The sequence below is a fragment of the Diceros bicornis genome, chromosome 34 (assembly GCF_020826845.1).
Source record: "Diceros bicornis minor isolate mBicDic1 chromosome 34, mDicBic1.mat.cur, whole genome shotgun sequence".
In the NCBI taxonomy this organism is placed as follows: Eukaryota; Metazoa; Chordata; class Mammalia; order Perissodactyla; family Rhinocerotidae; genus Diceros; species Diceros bicornis.
The window spans coordinates 8,886,789-8,906,937 of NC_080773.1; the positions used below are offsets into that span (position 1 = coordinate 8,886,789).

At 50.0% G+C, this 20,149-nt stretch overlaps 1 protein-coding gene and 1 long non-coding RNA gene across 2 annotated transcripts; one reads left to right on the forward strand and one right to left on the reverse strand.

Annotated features, from left to right (window-relative positions):
- Positions 1-935: 935 nt before the first annotated feature.
- UPK1A (uroplakin 1A) lies at positions 936-10,500 on the reverse strand. Its single transcript, XM_058530950.1, has 7 exons — positions 10,417-10,500; positions 8,716-8,916; positions 4,402-4,476; positions 4,166-4,273; positions 2,947-3,126; positions 1,573-1,656; positions 936-1,490 (listed from the first exon to the last, which is right to left on the reverse strand). The coding sequence occupies exons 1-7, from the start codon at positions 10,495-10,497 to the stop codon at positions 1,446-1,448; spliced, it is 774 nt and encodes a 257-aa protein (XP_058386933.1). The 5' UTR covers positions 10,498-10,500; the 3' UTR covers positions 936-1,445.
- LOC131397839 (uncharacterized) lies at positions 4,432-12,482 on the forward strand. The gene is made up of 3 exons (XR_009216791.1): positions 4,432-4,473; positions 8,710-10,514; positions 11,093-12,482. It is a non-coding gene; the product is annotated as an uncharacterized LOC131397839 (long non-coding RNA).
- Positions 12,483-20,149: the final 7,667 nt, after the last annotated feature.

The following is a 20,149-nucleotide window of genomic DNA, read 5'->3' on the forward strand; positions in this document are numbered from 1 at the left end:
GATAATGACTTCTTTGACCATTACTGATTTTTTAAAGTGTGTTTGTAAAAGCTAACATCTGTGGCAACTAGACTTTTGGTGGTGAATGCAATGCAGTCTATACAGAAGTCAAAATATAGTGATGCACGCTGAAATTTATATAATGTTATAAACCAATGTGACCTCAATAAAAAATAATAAAAATAAATCAATTAATTAAAATAAAAATGGGAAAAAACCCCTAACATCTGTATTCAGCTTTTGCAGCCCATCTGCAGACCAGTGGAGTGAAGGAAGACCCCTAGAAACCTCGTTTGGTGGGGGAAAAAGGCCAGGCCCTCCTGCAGGGCTTAATGGCTGTAAAATGGCCAGAGGATGAGCGGGCTTCAGGGAGGACAAAGGAGTGAGGATAAGATTCTTAAACTGTTTGCTGTCCTGCACCCCTTAGAGAACTTCCTGGAAGCTAGGGCCCCTGGAGGAGGACGTCTGTGGCCTGTACTGGCCCAAAAGCCCTGCACTCTGATTTTCCTTTGATGAACACTCCCCTTCCCAACACCACCCCTGGCTGCACCCTTAGCAGGATTATTAATCCAGGTGTCCTCCCTTCCCCCAACCAAAGGACAGGCCTAGAACTTAAACCAAGATAGCGAGATTTAACCCCTGACCTTGGCTAAGCTCTTGGGAGAGAGGTCCTTTCTTGCTGCCGTGTTGCTTAGCTCTAAAGACGTAAGCCTGATGTTGCCAGAGAAATCCCGCCTGAGAATGAAGCAAGTTTCCTGGAAACCTAGCTTGCATCCCTGGATCCAGATATGCCTAAAGCCAGCACTGTTGACGCAGTTACATGAGCCAATAAATTCCACTTTGTTTCAGTCAGTGCCAGTTGGGTTTCTGCCACTTCCATTGGAAGAGTTCTTGTTCATTCGCCTTTGCCCCAGAAGAAAACAAATTAGTCCATTCAACCAGTATTTATTGAACATTCATTTTCAGCCCTGTGCTGGGTGATGCTGGGGACAATAAAGAGACCATGAGAGAACTTGCCCCTCCCATTACGGCAATTCCAGCCTACCAGAGCTTAAACAGACAATCACAAACTATTCAGCAGTAATGGCGACACCCGCCATGAGGGAGGAGCCCAGGGAGCTACAAGAGAGGCATCTGTGAGTGCGGTGGTGGGATCAGGGAAGGGTTCCCTGAAGACAGGACTCTAAGTTGACACTGACAGATGGGCCAGGAATCAGCCAAGTGAAATGAGGTTAAGGGCTAAGGGTCCATATGTTCAAGAGTTTCAAGGCACCCTTAAGTCCCAGCAGGGTTCAGAAACCTGGGAAAAGATCTTTGGAGTGGAAGGAGGGAAGGGTGAGGGAGGTGGGAAGGGAAGAGGTGAGGTGACCATCCAGGCCTCAGCTGGAGGAGGCAGGAGCAGGAGGAGGAGGCGATGTGTGCACGTGGCCTTCCCTTCTTGGTCCTCACAAGGTGGTGTAGAAATACATGGCTATCAGCATCACAGGGAGCTGGATGAGGAGGCAGTCAGGTGAGGGGCGCTCCAGCCCCACGTCCACACCCCACCCAGCCCACAGGCTCCCCGCCTCTCACCGTCCACATCAGGATGGCAAACCCAAACCACGAGATGCCCCACGTGTAGCTGTCGATGGCATGGCCAATGTGCTCGAAGCAGCCCTGGGCAGGGGACACGGGAGCTTGAGAAATGCCCAGGGAGGCTGGCCTCGGAAAGCAAGAATCCCCAGGCGCCCTTGGGAAAGTCCCTTCCTTCCTTGAGCCTTGGTTTTCTCACCTGCCAGTGGGGATCACGGCCGTGTCCACCTCCCAGGGCAGTTTTGGGGAGCCAGGGATGCAACCCCGTGCGAGTAGGTGCCACCCTGATGGTGGCTATGACAGTCTGAGAGTGATTTTGTTTAGAGCCGGCTTTCCATGTGGCCCACAATTTCCAAGGGCTTGAAATACGCCTTCAGGATCTGTCTAGTTCTGACTCCTCCTCATACAGAGATGAGGCCCAGGGGAGCCAGAGCCCCCACCAGAGTCCCCTTCCTGTTGTCCCTGCCCTGACTTGGAAGCAGCCAAGAACAAAGGTTCGGGGTGTGTGTCCTGGAGTCAGGCAGGACCAAATTGGGGGCCAGCTCTGCTCTTTGTTGGCTGTGGGGCCTGGACATGATTCTGACCCTCTGAGCCTCAGTTTTCCCGTCTGTGAAGTGGCGATCTTGACAGCACCGCCCTCTGAAAGCCCTTGTGGGGATTCCACGAGATGATGCGTGGAAACACTCTGCACAGATGCCCACTCTGACGGTGGTAGTTTGCACAGGCTCGCCTCTCCATGACACCCGATCTAAGCCATTCCACTGGAGGGCCCCCAGGCAGCCCAAGCAGCCAGAGGGACCACTGGGCTGGTTCTCCTCTTAGTCTAACCTCCTCTGGTCTCTCTCTCTGCTTCTGCAGTCGCCTTGCAGTATGAAAGCTATTAAAGCACCTGATTGGGGCCTGACAGCCTACGATCAAACCCCAGCTCCATCCCTCACTAGTGATTGCCCTTGGTTTCCTCACCTGTAAAATGGGACAATCATCATCTTGACCTCATAAGGCTGTGGTGAGAATTAAGTAGGACAAAAACTTAGAGCACTTAGAAGGATGCCTGGTACAAAAAATGGCTCAATAAATGTCGGCTGTTATTGGTGTTGTGCTGTTGTTAGTATTATTGTTGCTCTGATTCCGAGACAACCTGAGGAAATGCAGGTGCCAGGTCTGGCTCACACAGACCCCGTGTGCAGCCCGCTGACTCGCAGAGGGAGGGACAGATGGAGAGCGAATTGAGAGAGCCAGAGAGAGGGGAGAAAAAGAGAAAGCCAGAGAGGGGAGGAGGAGACGGCAGACAGACAGTGGGAGGCAGGAAGAGACAGAAGAACCAGAGAGGGCCAGACAGCCCGACAGACAGGGCAGCAGGGGGAGGGGACACACCTGGGTGAACAGGTAGTCCACGTGGCCCAGGCGGCAGCCTTCTTCATTGAGGGGGATGAAGTTGCCAGTCCGGCGACAGCACAGTGGGGGCCAGGGGAACTCCACCTCCGGGGTGGCCGCCCGAAAGGCTGATGTGAAGTTCACCCAGTCCATGGGACCAGATGTGCCACAGCACTCTTGCTGGAGAGAAAGGCAGGGGTCAGGCGGGCTCTGTCTCAGAGAGGACAGCTGCTCGCCTGAGGTCACACAGTGAAGGCCAACCACCAAAGGGCAGATTTCTGGCTTCTCCTGCCCCCTCTGGGTGTTTAATTTGTGGCCCCCAGAATGATGAAAACAAGCTCCTTCAAACATGGGTTGCAATCCTGGCTGGCAGTATGATGAGCCAAGTTGGGACCTTGTTTCCCTTGGGTCCTCAATGTTCTCCTTTTGTGCTGCTGTATCATGTTGAGTTTAATTAAGAATGCGGCTTCTCGGGCTGGCCCCCTGACTTAGCGGTTAAGTGCGCACGCTCCGCTGCTGGCGGCCTGGGTTCGGATCTCGGGTGCGCACCAACGCACCGCTTCTCCGGCCATGCTGAGGCCACGTCCCACATACAGCAACTAGAAGGATGTGCAACTATGACACACAACTATCTACTGGGGCTTTGGGGAGGAAAAAGGAGGAGGATTGGCAATAGATGTTAGCTCAGAGCCAGTCTTCTTCAGCAAAAAGAGGAGGATTAGCACGGATGTTAGCTCAGGGCTGATCTTCCTCACAAAAAAAAAAAAAAAAAAAAAAAGAATGCGGCTTCTGGAACCTGGTGGCCTGGGTTGGAATCCTTCTGGTTCTGTGACCCACCAGCCACTCAACCTCTCACCTCGGTTTCCTCATCGCTAAAAAGCTGATCTCCCTTATGAGGTGGTTGTGAGGATTAAATAAGCTTTAAAAGTGCTTCGAACAGTGCTAAACAAAAGTTAGTGCTCATTAAATGTTCGTGATTATCATCATCATTATTGTTAAGACAGTACATGCCATGGTTAAGGGCGGGGCTCTGGATCTCACTAACTGTATGACCCTTTTTTGTGACTTTCCCTTTTTTGGCCTGCTGACTCATCTGGAAAATGGCAATGACCAGAGCCCCACCCTCATAAGAACCACATGACTAGATACCCTCCACTAGTGGGCATAATGGGAGCCCTATGGCCCTCCGTGATCAGAGCCCTGGGCCACCCTTGCCCACCTCAGTCATGAGGCGGTCCCAGAGGCGGGTCAGTTCCCGGCCCTGGTCCGTGTCTGCGCTGTAGAAGCTCAGCATCTGCTTGGTGATCAGGGATGGGCTGGACACCATCTGCGGAGGGCCGGGAAGAACAGGGTCCAGAGGGGCTGGGTGGGAAGAGGGGTTGGTCTCCACCCCCACCCCAGACCCTCCCCCTCCCCCTCACAAGTCAGGCGCCTCCCCGGCCTCTGGCCGCTCACATAGTCTCGGTGGGTGTAGGCCGTGATGCAGGAGGCGCACTCAAAGATGTAGACGATGAGCATGAGCACCAGGTACTGGGGAGAGGGGGGGAGAGGGAGGGAGGGAGAGAGGGATGCCAGTCAGGGCAAAGCCTGCCAAGTCACACCCCTTGAGGAGTGGATCAATGGATAGAAATACCATTACAAAAGATATAGCACGGAGCGGGGCAGGCGGCCTAGCGGTTAAGTGCACCTGTTCCGCTTCGGTGGTGGCCCGGGGTTTACCGGGTTCGGATCCCAGGCTCGCTCCAACGCACCGCTTGTCAAGCCGTGCTGTGACAGCATCCCATATAAGGTAGAGGAGGATGGGCACAGATGTTAGCCCAGGGCCAATCTTCCTCAGCAAAAAAGAAAAAAAAATAAGACAATGTGAATGGTAACATCTATGTGGTGGGTATACAGGTGTTTGCTGTTCAAGTATTTCATCTTTTCTGTTTGTTTGAAATTTTTTATAATACAATGTTAGGGGAAAATGAAATCAACAAAGAATATGTAAAGTATTTCCTGAAGATAACTATTGGCTTGGATGCAGTAAAATAAATGTCTACTATGGAAAAGAAAAAAATAAAGACATTCTTGAGACAACAGGGACATGTGAACACAGACTTGGTATTGGAAGGTAGATATGAAGGGGCTAGGGTGAATTTTGCAGAGTGTGCTAGTGGCACGGTGGTTGTGCAAAAAAAGAAGAAAAAAGCTCTTTGACTGGTGTTTAATGAATATTTTCCTGTCCTCACCCCTCACCTGAATCCTCAGCTGTCCTCACCCCTCACCTTCACCAGTAAAGCATGGGGGGTGGGGTGGATGCACCAGCTCCACGGCCACGATGTGAGAGGATGTGGCAGAACATGCCTGGCTGCTTTAAAACAATGTCCTTATCACTCAGAGAAATGTGCCCTCAAGTATTTACAGGTAGATGACTTGGTGTCTGGAATGTGCTTCAAAATCCCCCAGGAAAGAAGAATGTGGGCAGGCAGAGGGTGGAATAGAGGAGACGAGTTGGCCAGGCCGGGGTTGATATTGTTGAAACCAGGTGATGGGTTCTCAGGTCACAATGCCCTTCCCTCTACTTCAGTCTAAGTTTGATAGTTCCCATAATAATTTTTTTTTTGTGTGAGGAAGATCAGCCCTGAGCTAACATCCATGCTAATCCTCCTCTTTTTTTTTTTTGCTGAGGAAGACCTGCTCTGAGCTAACATCTATTGCCAATCCTCCTCCTTTTTTTTTTCCCCAAAGCCCCAGTAGATAGTTGTATGTCATAGTTGCACATCCTTCTAGTTGCTGTATGTGGGAGGCGGCCTCAGCATGGCTGGAGAAGCGGTGCATCGGTGCGCGCCCCGGATCCGAACCCGGGCCGCCAGCAGCAGAGCCCGTGCACTTAACTGCTAAGTCAGGGGGCCGGCCCTCCCATAATAATTAAAAACAAAATTCTGTCATAGTTAATGACAAACTAACAGGTGAGACACACAGACACAAACTTTTCTTTTCCTTTTTTTCACTGATTGGGTGAACTTTTAGGGCTTCTGTTAAATTGTTATGCCTAAGAATTAAGTGCAGGAAAGAAAGAAAAGAAGGAAAGGAAAAGAAAAGAGCCTTCCCATGGCTGCAGCTTATTCACGGTAAAGCCAAGGTCCTCATCAACGCCTGTAAGGCCCACCGGATAGGCCCGCCTTCCCTTTCTCCCCTCACCTTCCGTGCCCACCCCACTATTCTCCCCTCGTACGACCTCATCTCCTCTCACTCACTCCCATTCCCACTCGGCTCCAGCCACACTGGACTCCTGGACCCTCTGGTTTCAGAGCCTTCGCTCTGCTGTTCCCTCCACCTGGAATGCTCTACCTGCAGATACACACCCGGCTCACTCCCTCACCTCCCCCCGGGCCTTCATTTCTCTGGCTGCAACGCCTCCCCTCGCCCCTCCCCAGCTCCAGATCTCCCTTCCCTGTTCACTCTCTCCCCCGTCACAGCATCCTCCCCAGGACAAGGGCTTTCATGTTTTGCTCACTAGATAGCCCAGTGCCTAGCGTAGGGTTTGGCACATGGTTCTTGCTCAGTAAACATTTGTTGATTGAAAAGTAGCTGCCCCTAGGAATCTAAATGGCCCTCAGCTGCGGAGGGAGCGCAGTGTTGGCTCTGTGTCAGTGGGGCCATGATTGGAATCCCTGCTCTCCCCATCACCTGGGCTGTTGGCCTCTGAACCTCAGTGTCCTCACCTGGTAAATGGGTAGAGAAGTGCTAACTTCAGAGGGCCTCTGGGAGGATTGAGGGAGCGCACTTTCTAACCTGCTTAGCCTAGTGTCAGGCACACGAGAGGTACTCGGGAAGAGCAGGTCATTGTTGTTGTGATTATTGTGGTTGGCAAAGATTAAGTGCACAGGCTCAAGTGCTGAACTGCTCAGATTTAAATCCTGGCTCTGTCACTCACTTGCTCTGCAACCCTGGATAAGGGACTTCACTTCTCCGAGCCTCAGTTTCAACTCTGTCAAATGGGCTCAAGATGATGGTGGTGGCGATGATGGTGGTGAGGATGATGGTGATGATGCTGATGGTGGTGGTGGTGATGGTGGTGGTGATGATGGTGGTGATGAAGATGGTGGCGGTGATGGTGGTGGTGATGATGGTGGTGATGATAGTGGTGGTAGTGATGATAGTAGTGGTGGTGATGATGGTGGTGGTGGTGGTGATGATGGTGGTGGTGGTGATGATAGTGGTGGTGATGATAGTGATGGTGATGATGGTGGTGGTGGTGGTAATGATGATGGTGGTGGTGATGGTGGTGGTGTTGATGGTGGTGGTGGTGATGGTGATGGTGGTGGTGGTGATGATGGTGTTGATGGTGGTGGTGATGATGATGATGGTGATGATGGTGGTGGTGATGATGGTGGTGGTGATGGTGGTGGTGATAATGGTGGTGATGAAGATGGTGGTGGTGATGGTGGTGGTGTTGATGGTGGTGGTGATGATGGTGGTGGTGATGGTGGTGGTGATAATGGTGGTGATGATGATGGTGGTGGTGATGGTGGTGGTGTTGATGGTGGTGGTGGTGATGGTGATGGTGGTGGTGGTGATGATGGTGTTGATGGTGGTGGTGATGATGATGATGGTGATGATGGTGGTGGTGATGATGGTGGGTGATGGTGGTGGTGATGATGGTGGTGATGAATATGGTGGTGATGATGATGGTGGTGGTGATGATGATGGTGGTGGTGATGGTGGTGGTGTTGATGGTGGTGGTGGTGATGATGGTGTTGATGGTGGTGGTGACGATAATGATGGTGATGATGGTGGTGGTGATGATGGTGGTGATGATGATGGTGGTGGTGATGGTGGTGGTGATGATGGTGGTGATGAAGATGGTGGTGGTGATGGTGGTGGTGTTGATGGTGGTGGTGGTGATGATGGTGTTGATGGTGGTGGTGACGATGATGATGGTGATGATGGTGGTGGTGATGATGGTGGTGATGATGATGGTGGTGGTGATGATGGTGGTGATGATGATGGTGGTGATGGTGATGGTGGTGGTGATGATAGTGGTGATGATGATGGTGTTGGTGATGGTGGTGGTGATGATGGTGGTGATGGTGATGGTGGTGGTGGTGATGATGGTGGTGATGATGGTGGTGGTGATGATGATGGTGGTGATGATGATGGTGGTGTTGATGGTGGTGGTGGTGATGATGGTGTTGGTGGTGGTGACGATGATGATGGTGATGATGGTGGTGATGATGATGGTGGTGATGATGATGGTGGTGGTGATGATGGTGGTGGTGGTGATGGTGGTGGTGATGATCATGGTGGTGGTGATGGTGGTGGTGATGATGGTGGTGGTGATGATGATGATGGTGGTGGTATCTCATAGCAGGTTGGGAAGAGTAAATGAACTAGTCTATGTGAAGCATTTAGAATGTAGCGAGCACTTATTAAGTGGTAGCTGTGCTATTATTACCGTTGTTGTTATTGACAGAGCTCATGAGCACAGACTCTGGAGACCAATTAACTGAGGCCCAAACCCCAGTCCTGCTACTCAAGAGCAGTCCTCCTGTGCAGAGCTTCCCTCCCTCTCTCCCCTGTGGCCCAGTTTTCTTTGTAAAATGAGGGAACAGCAGCAGAGCCTCAGTTATTGGGTTATGGTAAGATTAAATGAAATGACTGCCTTGAGGCTGAGAGTGGTGCCATGCTGAACACACCTAGTGGCTGTGGTGGTGGTTGTTATTACGACTCTGTGGTGATGATCTTCATGCCCACCCATCCCCATCCCCCCTCCTGGAGCCTCACCGTGAGGATCATGGACCGGCGGCGGCAGAGTGCTGCACCCACACCAAAGCTGGCCACCACGAAGAAGGAGAAGCCGCAGAAGATGGCGATCCAGGCGCCAGCGAAGACGTCATCCTTTCCCGAGACGCCCATCAGTGGATACACGCGGTACTGGTCGGCTGTCACCCATACCGTCTCAGCAAACAGGGCCAGGCCTGACAGCTGGACAGGGCAGCCAGTTAGCAAGGCCTGTTCAGGGGCAGCAGCCCAGCTACACGAGTCTCCATGAGCAAGTGCTTTCCCCATTCCGAGCCTCCACTGCCCTCTCGGTAAAGTGGGCATGTAACAAGAGTGGTAAAGACATCCCCTTCCATGAGCAGCGATGAGGCTGGGCAGAGGCCAGGAGGGAAGGGAGGGCCCAGCCAAACCCCTGCCGCCCCCCACACCCCAGCTGCCAGTTGCTTCAAGAATATAAGGAGATGCCACATCCGCAAAGCCTGGAGCGCGTAACTGGCACTGAAGAGATGCTGGGTCACCCTGCCCTTCCTCAATAGTGCTGTTATTCCAGAGCAGGGCAGTCTGGCCAGGCCAAACAATTACAAACGCATCAACCCTTTGCACAGCAACTCTACTTGCAGGAATCAATCCTACAGGTACACTCGCCCCTGCAGGAAAATCACAAACCCACAAGGTTATTCCTGCAGACCATGGGTGAAAGATCCAGGAAGCTGCACAATGCAGCTGTGAAAAAGCACAGGGAGGCTCTCTGAGGGCTCATGTGGAGTGGCCTACAGACTCTGTGAGCAAGAGAAAAGGGAGGCACAGAACAGGATGTGGAATGCGCTAAATTTTGGGGCAAGAAAGGGGAGAAAGTAGGTATATATGTTCCTATTTGCTTTTATTTGCTTAAAGAAATGGAGAAACAAAAATCTGGTTATCTATAGGGGTGGGGATGGGGAACAGGAGAGAAGAAGACTTCTCAGTGGATACCTCTGACAATACCCACAGGGTACTTACCGCATGACAGGCATTGGTCCCCGTAACTGCTTCTTTGTGACAATCACTGTTACCAGCTGTGGTGTCTGTTGTTGTTATGGCCAATACAACCCCAAACTCCGGTCTAAGCACAGTAATCCAATAACTCATCTTATCCTCTCAGTGGTCCTATTTTATCTCCATTTTACAGATGAGAAAACTGAGGACCAGAGAGGTTACATCACTGGCTCCAGTTCCCACAGTAGAAAGTGGCAGAGCTGGGATTTGAACCCAGGCTGCCTGGCTCCAGAGCCATGTATAGGTATCACATATTCTCTAAAAACATTAAATATTTACTAAAGGACATTGTTATGATTCATTACCATGGGCCTCCTGTGTGCCAAGCAGGCACTTCATGTGCATAATCATGTTACTGATGATGGCTAGCATTTGTCAAGCACTTTTTCTGAGCTGAGGGCCATACATGGATTAATCTACAGAACAGTCCCCACGATGAAGACATAAGCTATAGATGGGAAACAGGCACAGAGAAGTCAAGTTGCTTGCTCAAGGTCACACAGCTGGGGAGAGGCAGAGCTGGGATTCGAATCCAGGCTACTCTGACTTGAGAGCCCGCAGCACTGGCCATCCGGGGAGCCCTGGGCCCCCAGCCCCCAGCCCCAGGCTCAGGACTGCCCCCTCCTCCCCACCCGCACACTCGGCTCCCAGCACTGGGGGATGTCTCACCAGAATGATGATGTTGCCCACGACCAGCAGCCCCACCACAACCGGAGAGCCCTTCTCTGCTGCCGCTGCTGCAGAAGCCATAGTCCTGCCTGAGTGAGGTGAGCAGGGATGAGGCCAGGCAGAGGCCAGGTGGGGAGGGAGGGCCCGGCGGGACCCAGGGCCCCCACTCCACACCCCAGCTGCCAGGAGCTGCTCTCACTCTCTGCTGGGCCAGGCTGGTACTGAACGTGCCCAGACTCCCACGACCCCAGGGTGGGCTATTTTACAGAAGAGGAAACGCAGGCTCCCGTGGGGCAAGCACTGACCAGAGCTCAGACCTCCCCAGCTCCCTCTGCTGCACCCAGACCCCCAGAGTCCCCTCCTCACCTCCTCTGCCTGAAGCTTCTCTGGCTGGCTCCTCCCACGGTGGCTCCCTATATATGCCCAGGCCCAGTCTTGGGCCAGTCTCCAAGGAAGTGGGGAGGGTGTCCGGAGGAGGGGACAAGAGGTGAAGCAGCATGGGAGAATAGCTTTATGAGCTCCCCCAACCCAAGTGATTTATAGACCTGAAATTCCAGATCGTGCTAATGTCTGGCTACAAGGGCAAGGTGACGTGCCCGCATCCTCCGGTCCCCAGGCTGTGGTGGAGGGGGGTGGGGTTGGGAGGATGAATGCACCACCTGATGTCCCTCCTTAGGACGCAGGCCTTCCTGAGAGCAGAGAGAGATCCAAGTCCGCCTCGAGTGTGAATCCTGAATCCCAGAACTGCCTCCTCTGCTGGTGGCTCCCCATCTCTGAGGCTAGGAGCCAAGGGGGTTGGGGGGGGCGGAGGCCTGGGCAGCGACCCGGGCAGTTGAGGACAGAGCTGGACCAAGGCAGGGAGACCGGGAGAAGATGAGGGGGCAGGTGGGGGGGATGCTCAGAAGGCTGATGTACTGGCTCTGATCTGAGGGGAGATGATGGCAGGAGATGGATGTGTGAGGGGAGTTGGAAATGCGTGTACAATGAGCAGGGAGAGAAGTGTGCCAGAAAAAGGGAGGGGGCACATCGAATGGGCTTGGCGGGAGAAAAGTACCCTTCTCTGCGCCGCCACCCCTACCCGCCCCACACAGACAAAGCAGGGTCACAGTGAGGAGCCATGGGTTGAAATGTCTTCAGGCTGCAGAACCAAAGAGACCCAGGTTCAGATCCCAGTTCCGCCTCCTCTGTGCTGCGCGAACTGGCGTGTGCATTTGCCTATCTGCAGAACGGGTATCTTCAGACCGCTTTCCCGGGCGGCGGTGGGAACTGAGTGCGGGGATGTCTGCGAAGCACGTCTTCCGGGCCTGGTGTGCAGCAGGTGGCCGCGCCGCACCAGCTGCGCTCTGGAGAGGCCCACGTCCTCTCCGACGGCGCCCCCTAGTGGCACAAGGCTGATTCCGCAGGCGAAAATGGTGGCCTGAAACCCCCGGTACATCTCGAGAACTTCTCCACCTCGAGGACCAGGACATTGACTGCGTTTTCTCTCTGAGCCTCGGCTCCGCCAGTGTACGCGAAATGGGCAAACGGAAGGTAAAATTCCAATTTCAAGACACTGGCTTGGTAATAAGACCCATGAGATGTTTTCCAATTAAAATGGTTAATTTGGTTTTTAGTCAATCCACTTTACATTTAAAATAGTTTTTCTCCGTTGATTTATATTTATATTAAGGACTAACGAGAAAATTTCAATAATAATGTACACAACCTGTCAAATACATTTTATAAGTTTTAGCTAAAATAACTTGCAAAATAATAGGGCCATGCTCATAATATGAATTTTTATTTTGAAATAGTTGATAACTGTCAGTAGTTCAAAGTTACATAAAATGTCAGTAAAAGCAAAACGTTGTCATCAATGGGGGCATTAATATGTCATCAGTCATAAAAGGGATCCATTTTGTTCTGAAACATGAAGCCAGTGTACTTGGATGTTGGATTTGAATTTTCATTATTCTTTTTTACTATTATGTAAGCCAGTCTTCGATACAATAAAGTTTGAAGTGCTCATTTCTTCCTTTAAAAAATCACAATGCCAAGATCTAAAGATGACATACGCCTACCCTATGATCCAGCCATTTGTCCCCGGGAATTCTCCCACTTCTGTCTACCAGATGCTGTGAATATATTCCTAACAGTCCCACACTAGAAACCACCCAAATGCCCCTTGACAGCAGAACGGATAAGGACGTTATGGTACATGCATACAGTGGATACCATTCAGCAATGAAAGAGAACGAACTATTGATACCTGCAACTACAGAGACAAATCTCAAAAGCATTATGCTAAATGAAAAAAGCCATACTCAAGAGACTACAATTGTATGATTCTAGAAATGAAATTCTAGAACACGCAAAACCAATCTAGGATAATAAAAGTCAAGATACTGGTTACCCTTGGGGGCATCGTGACTGCAGGGAACAGGAAGGAGGCTTCTCTCTCTTGATTTGAACACTGGTTACATTGGAGTGTTCAGATTGCGAAAATGCATCAAGCTGTACACTCGTGATAATGTACTTTTCTGTATTATTTTTTATTACGACGCCTCCTAAAGGGGTTAGATCCTTTCAACGAAACATATTCAATGAGGTGTTTTCCATGGGGCCAGCTCTGTGGCACAGCGGTTAAGGGCACACGCTTGGCTTCGCAGCTCGGGGCTCGCAGGTTCAGATCCCGGGCGCGCACCGCCGCAGCGTTTGTCAGGCCATGCTGTGGCGGTGTCCCATATAAAGTGGAGGAAGATAGGCACGGATGTTATCCCAGGGCCAGTCTTCCTCAGCAAAAAGAGGAGGATTGGCAGATGTTAGCTCAGGGCTAGTCCTCCTAGCAACAACAACAAAAAGAGGTGTTTTCCAAAGGGGGCACACGAGATGATTTGAGGCTGTCCATGACAAGAAATGAAAAGGCACAAAATGACACAAAACTCATATGATGAGAAAAAGAGCCAGTTCTACCAGCCCTCTGATGGCGCCGTGGAAAAAGGCTCAGCGTGATGCTACGGTGTCCTAAACACCTCTCTGACCTTGCTTAGAGCAGGTCTCAACAGGCCTCAGTGTCTGACCAGAATTGAAGAACATATTTTCATTGTATTTATTTTTAAGATAATATGTTATGTTTTCCAGGGTGAGTGGTGAAAAGAAAGTTTTCCTAATTTTTTTTTATTATAAAATATTTCAAGTATACAAGAAAACGTAGAGAATAATGTAACAAACACCTATGTCCTCACCACCCAGCTTTGTCAAATCTAGTCTAGTATGGGCTGCAGATTGTTTTTTGAGTGGCGTCGTTGCAGTGGGCATCTGAAGCCACCTGATGTTGCCCCAGAGATAACTTCGCTATTAAATTCGGGGACTCATCATCCTCCACACCCCTTCCCCTGGCTTCTTTTTCAGATCCCAGGTGTGTGGGTTGAGTTAATCCCACAGCCTCAGTTTACAGCTCATTATTCCCTACAAGACACATCTTGTTTTAAATTTATTTGCATATATCCCAGTCTCTTCCAGCGCCCCCTACTGGCAAACATTCTAATATGTTCATGTATATCTTTTCTGCTGAGTGTGTTCTTGTAAAATGGGTACCGTTGTTTCCCGTGCATGCCATTTCTAATTTACATACCCATAATTGTATTAAATAGCTCATCCGATTCTTACTTTTCTCGCTCAGCACTATGATTTTAAGATCCACCCATGTTACTCTGGGCACAGTGAGTCCACAGCTTCTGACGGTTGCTTGGGACACCTCTGGTGTGCATCCTCCGCAGTTTACTGTCTCCTCCCAGTAAGGACACTCAGGCTACTTCCAGCCACCCCCACCTCCACCGCTACCACTGTAACTAATGCGCAGGGAGCAGCCTCACGCATGGCCCCTTTGAGACTCATCTGTCTCTTTCTTAGGGGGCAGAAATGCTGGGTGGTGGATGTGTATGTGCCAGGTTGTTTTCCACAATGACCGCCCCTTCCACACTCCAACCAACAGTTCATGAGGGTCCGTGTATCCCCCCATAACCACTCACACTTGGCGTTAGCCAGCTTTCTAGTTTTTGACAGAGTAATTTTTGACAGTGTAAAGTAATACCCTCCTTTATTTCAATTCTTACTTCTCTTATTACTAATGGTTTTGAGCATCTTTTCAGATATTTGTTAGCCTATTGGGTTTCCACTCCTATGCATGCTTTCATATTTTTAATGTGTATGCATATATCCATCAACAATGTATAGAACAGTTTTAGATTTTTTGGTAAACTTTATATAAATTGTATCTTATGGTACATATCTTCATGCAATTGACTTCTTTTTCACCTCAAAATTATGCTTTTGAGATTTATTCATCAAATATGTGGCTCTAGCGCATGCATTTTTTGCAAGAATACTTCATAGGTTAAAGTTTCATTTCCAAATGTATTCAGTTTGGCAAAGATGATATAGAAAAATGTCATCAATGGCAGCACAGAGGTATGCACATTTCAGGGCCGGCCTGGTGGTGTAGTGGTTAAGTTCACGTGCTCTGCTTCGGCGGCCCCGGGTTCACAGGTTCGGATCCCAGGCACAGACATATGCACCGCTCATCAAGCCATGCTGTGGTGGGATCCCATATACAAAATAGAAGAAGATGAGCACAGATGTTAGCTCAGGGCTAATCTACCTCACCAAAAAAATAAATAAATAGATAAAAGGAACAGAGGTATGCACATTTAGCAACACTCTGAAACCTGAAGTTTGGTCACTAAGGTATAAGTAAAGGCTGAAATCTCAGGTGCTCTTTTGGGTCAGCTAAGCCACAGATGGCCTGAAATTCATGGGTGGGAGGGAAGATGGCCTGAAATTCATGGGTGGGAGGGAGAGCTAAACATTATGCCCAAGAAAGGGAGATTTCAGGGTTGGGGGGGTAGCATGAAGTGTGAGATGAGGAGAAGAGAGGAAAGGAGCGAAGGGCAGAGAGAGAAGTCAGGGGGAGACTAGAACGTGGTGTGAGGTGGTGAAGCAAGGAGGAAGGTGTCACCAATTAATGGTCCCAAGTAACTCAAAGGAGGTTTTGGAAGCACTGAACTGTTTCTCCATATTGTTTTTTCTTTTTGTTATGTGAAGAGATACAATCACCAACCACCCGAACCAGTCCAAACCCCACTGCAAGAGACGCCTACGCAGATGGGCCGGGCTGAGAAGTGCCCAAGAGATGACCTTTGCTTCATTTTTAATGTTAAGATCTCTGCTCCAGGAGGAGCTTAGGCCTCATGACCATAACATGCGGTGTGTTTGGAAGCATGTTTTCCAACTGAGCCTGCGCAAACAAATACCCACCCCTCCCTTTTGAATATTCATTCCCCATCTGAAATAAAAGGCCCCTGCTTTCCTGAGCTCTGGGAGCATGGCTTTGGAAATGATTCCCCGTGGTCTTCTATTTGCTGCAAATGAAAGTTACTTTGTATGACAACTACTTCTGGTGAAGGCTTTGACTTCAACTCACCAAAAAGCGGACCCACCTTGGTCCGGTAACAAAAGCACTAGGGTGGAGTAGCCAAAGGTCTTTTTATTTTTTTCTCCAATTTATTGAGCACCAAGTACATGATCAGGCCTGAACTAGGCATTAAGGGCATGGTGCACATAATGAGTTTTCTCAGGCCCAGCCTTGTGTGGGGCGATGCTGGGAACACAGCAGTGATCAAGACAGCGCTGTCCCTGCCCTCACAGGAGAATGGGGGAGACAGATAATCGCCAAAAAGTGACAGCCCAGTGTGGCAGGGAGATGCCAAAGTGACCAAGGCATTGAGAGAGGAAGCACAGGCCAGAGTGATCAGGGCCACAAAAGGGAAAACAAAGGTGAATGTGCCTGGGGTGTAAAGGAAGGCTTCCAGGAGGAAGGGAAGTTGGAGGAGGAGACTGAGGCCAGCAGGTAAAAGGACGAGAGAACATTCCTGAAAGAGGGAATGTGGTATATACATACAACGGAATATTATTCAGCCTGAGGAAAGAAGGAAATCCTGCAATAGGCAACAACATGGATGAACCTGGAGGACATTGTGCTAAGTGAAATAAGCCAGTCTCAGGAGGACAAATATGCATGATTTCACTTCTATGAGGTATCTAGAATAGTCAAACTCATTAAAGCAGAGAGTAGAATGGTGGTTGCCAGGTGCTGGGGGGTGGAGGAAACAGAGAATTGCTAATCAATGGGTATGAAGTTTCAGTTATGCAAGACGAATAAGTTCTTATGTACAACACTGCACCTATAGTTAACAATACTGTATTGCACACTTAAAAATCTGTTGAGAGTAGATCCCATGTTAAGTGTTCTTACCACACACACACACACACACACACATACAAACTGTGAGAAGGAAAAGTTCCTTGGTGTGTCCATAGCCTAGAAAGGAGACCCATGTGCTGGGAGCAACTAATACCTAGAGAGCACTTCTGAGACACAGGGCACTGCTCTAAGCTTCACATATGGTATCAGGCACTGTTCTAAGCACTTTGCCCGTGGCATCTCATTTAATCTGCACAACGGCCCTGTGAGGAAGCTGTCATTAACTTCATTCTACAGATGAGGAAAGCGAGACACAGAGGGCTCAAGTGATTGGCCCGAGGTCTCACAGCTGGTGAGGGGTGGAGCCTGAATTTGAACCCAGACAGTCTGGCTCCAGGGCTTCCCCCTTAACCACTACCCTGTACTGCCTCTCTGTGTGTTTACTGACTTTGCTGGAGTATTTTCCTTTTTTTTTTTTTAAGCAAGGAGAATATATTCCTGTATTACTTGTATAGTTTGACAAAGTTTAAGAGTATCACATTGACAAGGAATGATCTGCAAGTACTGTTATTAACGGAGAAAGCAAGGTTCAGAGCACCGGGAACAGCAGGCTACTACAGTGGGTGGGCAGGTAGAGGGAGGGTCTGCTTGCAAACGTATAAACTATCTCTGGAAAGACACACAAGAAACCAGTGATGGCTGTCACCTCCTTATGGCTAGAGAAGGTGGGGAAGACACTGATTCTTCTTGCACATTTTTTGTTCCTTTGAAAGGGTCGAGAAAGTGATGTCATCAAAATGGTGAAATAGGAGTTTTTCTACCATCTTCCCCCTAAAGAACATTGATTTTGAAAATCATCCACAGATGAGCGTGTCTTTCTGGAAGTCCAGGAGCCCAGAGGAGAAGTTCTAGCACACCGCTAGGGGAAAAAAGATCCGAGACTGGAGACACTGAAGAGGAATACTGAGTTCTGCACGGTCGGGGGCAGCGAGTGGCTGGGAGACAGGCAGCCAGGGCTCTCAGAAAGCATCAAGGGGCTTGGATCCGACTAACTGCATCTCAGACATCAGGAAACTGCGCATGAGCCACTGGGGATGCTTTATCTGTGGATCCCCACCCGGCCCACGGGCACCTCCAGTGCTCTGCATGCCCCCCCCGCCCCCCACGGCCAGCTCCCTGTGCACACCCCTGAGCTGAGTGAGCCTGTGCGGACGCTAGCGAGCACACGCAGAGTCAGCCCACTCTGCGGGACTGGGAGAAAGCACACCAACTTGAGCATTCAGCACAGCCCTGGGGGAAGCCAGGGGGAGGCTGTCAGCATTCGGTCTGGCTTTGCAGGATCGGAGAAGGCATACTATCTTAAGAATTTCCCCCCAAGAAGGAACAAGAAGTGTGCAGCTCACACATCCATAGAAAAGGACTGAGAAAATCTCAGAATCCCTACCAGGGCTGATGGAAGGTATTTCTCACCTGAAGCCACTTGGTAAGACTGGAGGAGGTATGAGCCAGTGGTGTGAGCCTGATGGCCTAGTGGTTAAAGTTCAGTGCTCTCACTGCTTTGGCGGCACTCATTCATTTCCTGGTTGCAGAACCACAGCACTCGTGTGTCAGCTGCCATGCTGTGGCAGCAGCTCACACAGAACAACTAGAATGACTTACAACTAGGATATACAACCATGTACTGGGGCTTTGGGGAGGAAAAAAAAAGAGGAAGACTGGCAACAGATGTTAGCTCAGGGCAAATCTTTCCCAGTAAAAAAAAACAACAACAACAAAAAAAGACTGCAACAGGTGACTGATTCTTCAAACCCAAAGGCAGCAATGAAGATTTCAAGGAATATGAAAAATCTAGGAGGGGTCGGCGCAGTGGCGCAGCAGTTAGGTGCATGCACTCCACTTTGGCGGCCCGGGTTTCGCAGGTTCGGATCCCGGGCGCGCACCCAGGCACCACTTGTCAGGCCATGCTGTGGCGGCATCCCACATAAAGTAGAGGAAGATGGGCACGGATGTTAGCGCAGGGCCAGTCTTCCTCAGCAAAAAGAGGAGGATTGGCAACGGATGTTAGCTCAGGGCTGATCTTCCTCACAAAAAAAAAAAAAAGAAAAATCCAGGAAACATGACACCACGACAGGAACACAGTAATTTTCTAGTAACTGACTCCAAAGAAACAGAGATCGGTGATTTGTCTGATAAAGAGCTATATTAATCCTGTAAAATGTGAGTTGAATACAATGAAATGGGGGTGTGATATCCAAATTCACATCATCACACGGTTTTCCTGTGTCAAGTTGCTCGTATTGAATTCCTTTCTACTACATATGCCTGGGCGGTTTCTCCTGCACTGAACCCTTTCCACACAGACACACTAAAGGGAAACCCACAGCCCCATGAACTGGCGGGGGGATGGTAGCGTCAGTTTCATCTCTTGTAAAATCGGGGTCGTAATAATCCCTGGCTGATGGAGTTGTCAGAAGGTCTGAGATAAGGCAGGTAAGGTGCTCAGCATGGTAACTTAGAATGGTTTTACAGCCTGCCGCTACGCCTACGGAGGAGTGAGGTGGAGAGTTCTTATGCTCAACTGAGACGAGGGAGATGGATGAGAAATAGTCTTTAGCCGTCTCCTGTGAGAGAGAGAGGCAGAGGAGAAACTGTCTCGTGGTAGCTCTTTGCAAGACTGCTCATCTCCCTTTGTTTCAGGAGGAATAATGGGCGTTCTGCCAAGGTTCAGGTCAGACCACACTTAAGTATTGTGAACATGGCTTACGCGGAGATGCACAAGGTTGCTGCATGACGTGGCGGAACCGTTCCCCATATCACCTCCCCACAGGCCATTTGCCAATGGCAAAAATGGAAACAGATCTTTCCAGAGGAGACAGCTAGTGGCCACCACCTTTCCAGGGTTTAGACTTGGCCACCACTAACGGGGCAACCTGGCATCAGGTAGCTCCTGATGGGAAGTGGTAAGGAAGATACACACAGGAAGGATTCTTGCAAAAAATACCTAACCTGCATCTAATTGAGCCTTTAGAGCTAGCTTCCAGTTTAAAAGAACTACAGAAGATGGTGGAAGAAGCTGAATGACACTGTGAGGAAACAATAAGGCAAATCCAGAGCGGGGACATTCTACAAGACAGCTGGCCTGGTCTCTTAGAAAATTCCCTCTTACAAGGGCAGGCGGGGTGGGGGTGGGGGCTATCGTAGAACTTTTTTGTGTGTGTGTGTGAGGAAGATCAGCCCTGAGCTAACATCCATGCTAATCCTCCTCTTTTTTGCTGAGGAAGACCGGCTCTGAGCTAACATCTATTGCCAATCCTCCTCCTCTTTTCCCCAAAGCCCCAGTAGATAGTTTTATGTCATAGGTGCACATCTTTCTAGTTGCTATATGTGGGACGCGGCCTCAGCATGGCCGGAGAAGCAGTGCGTTGGTGCAAGCCTGGGATCCGAACCCGGGCCACCAGCAGTGGAGCGCGCGCACGTAACCGCTAAGCCACA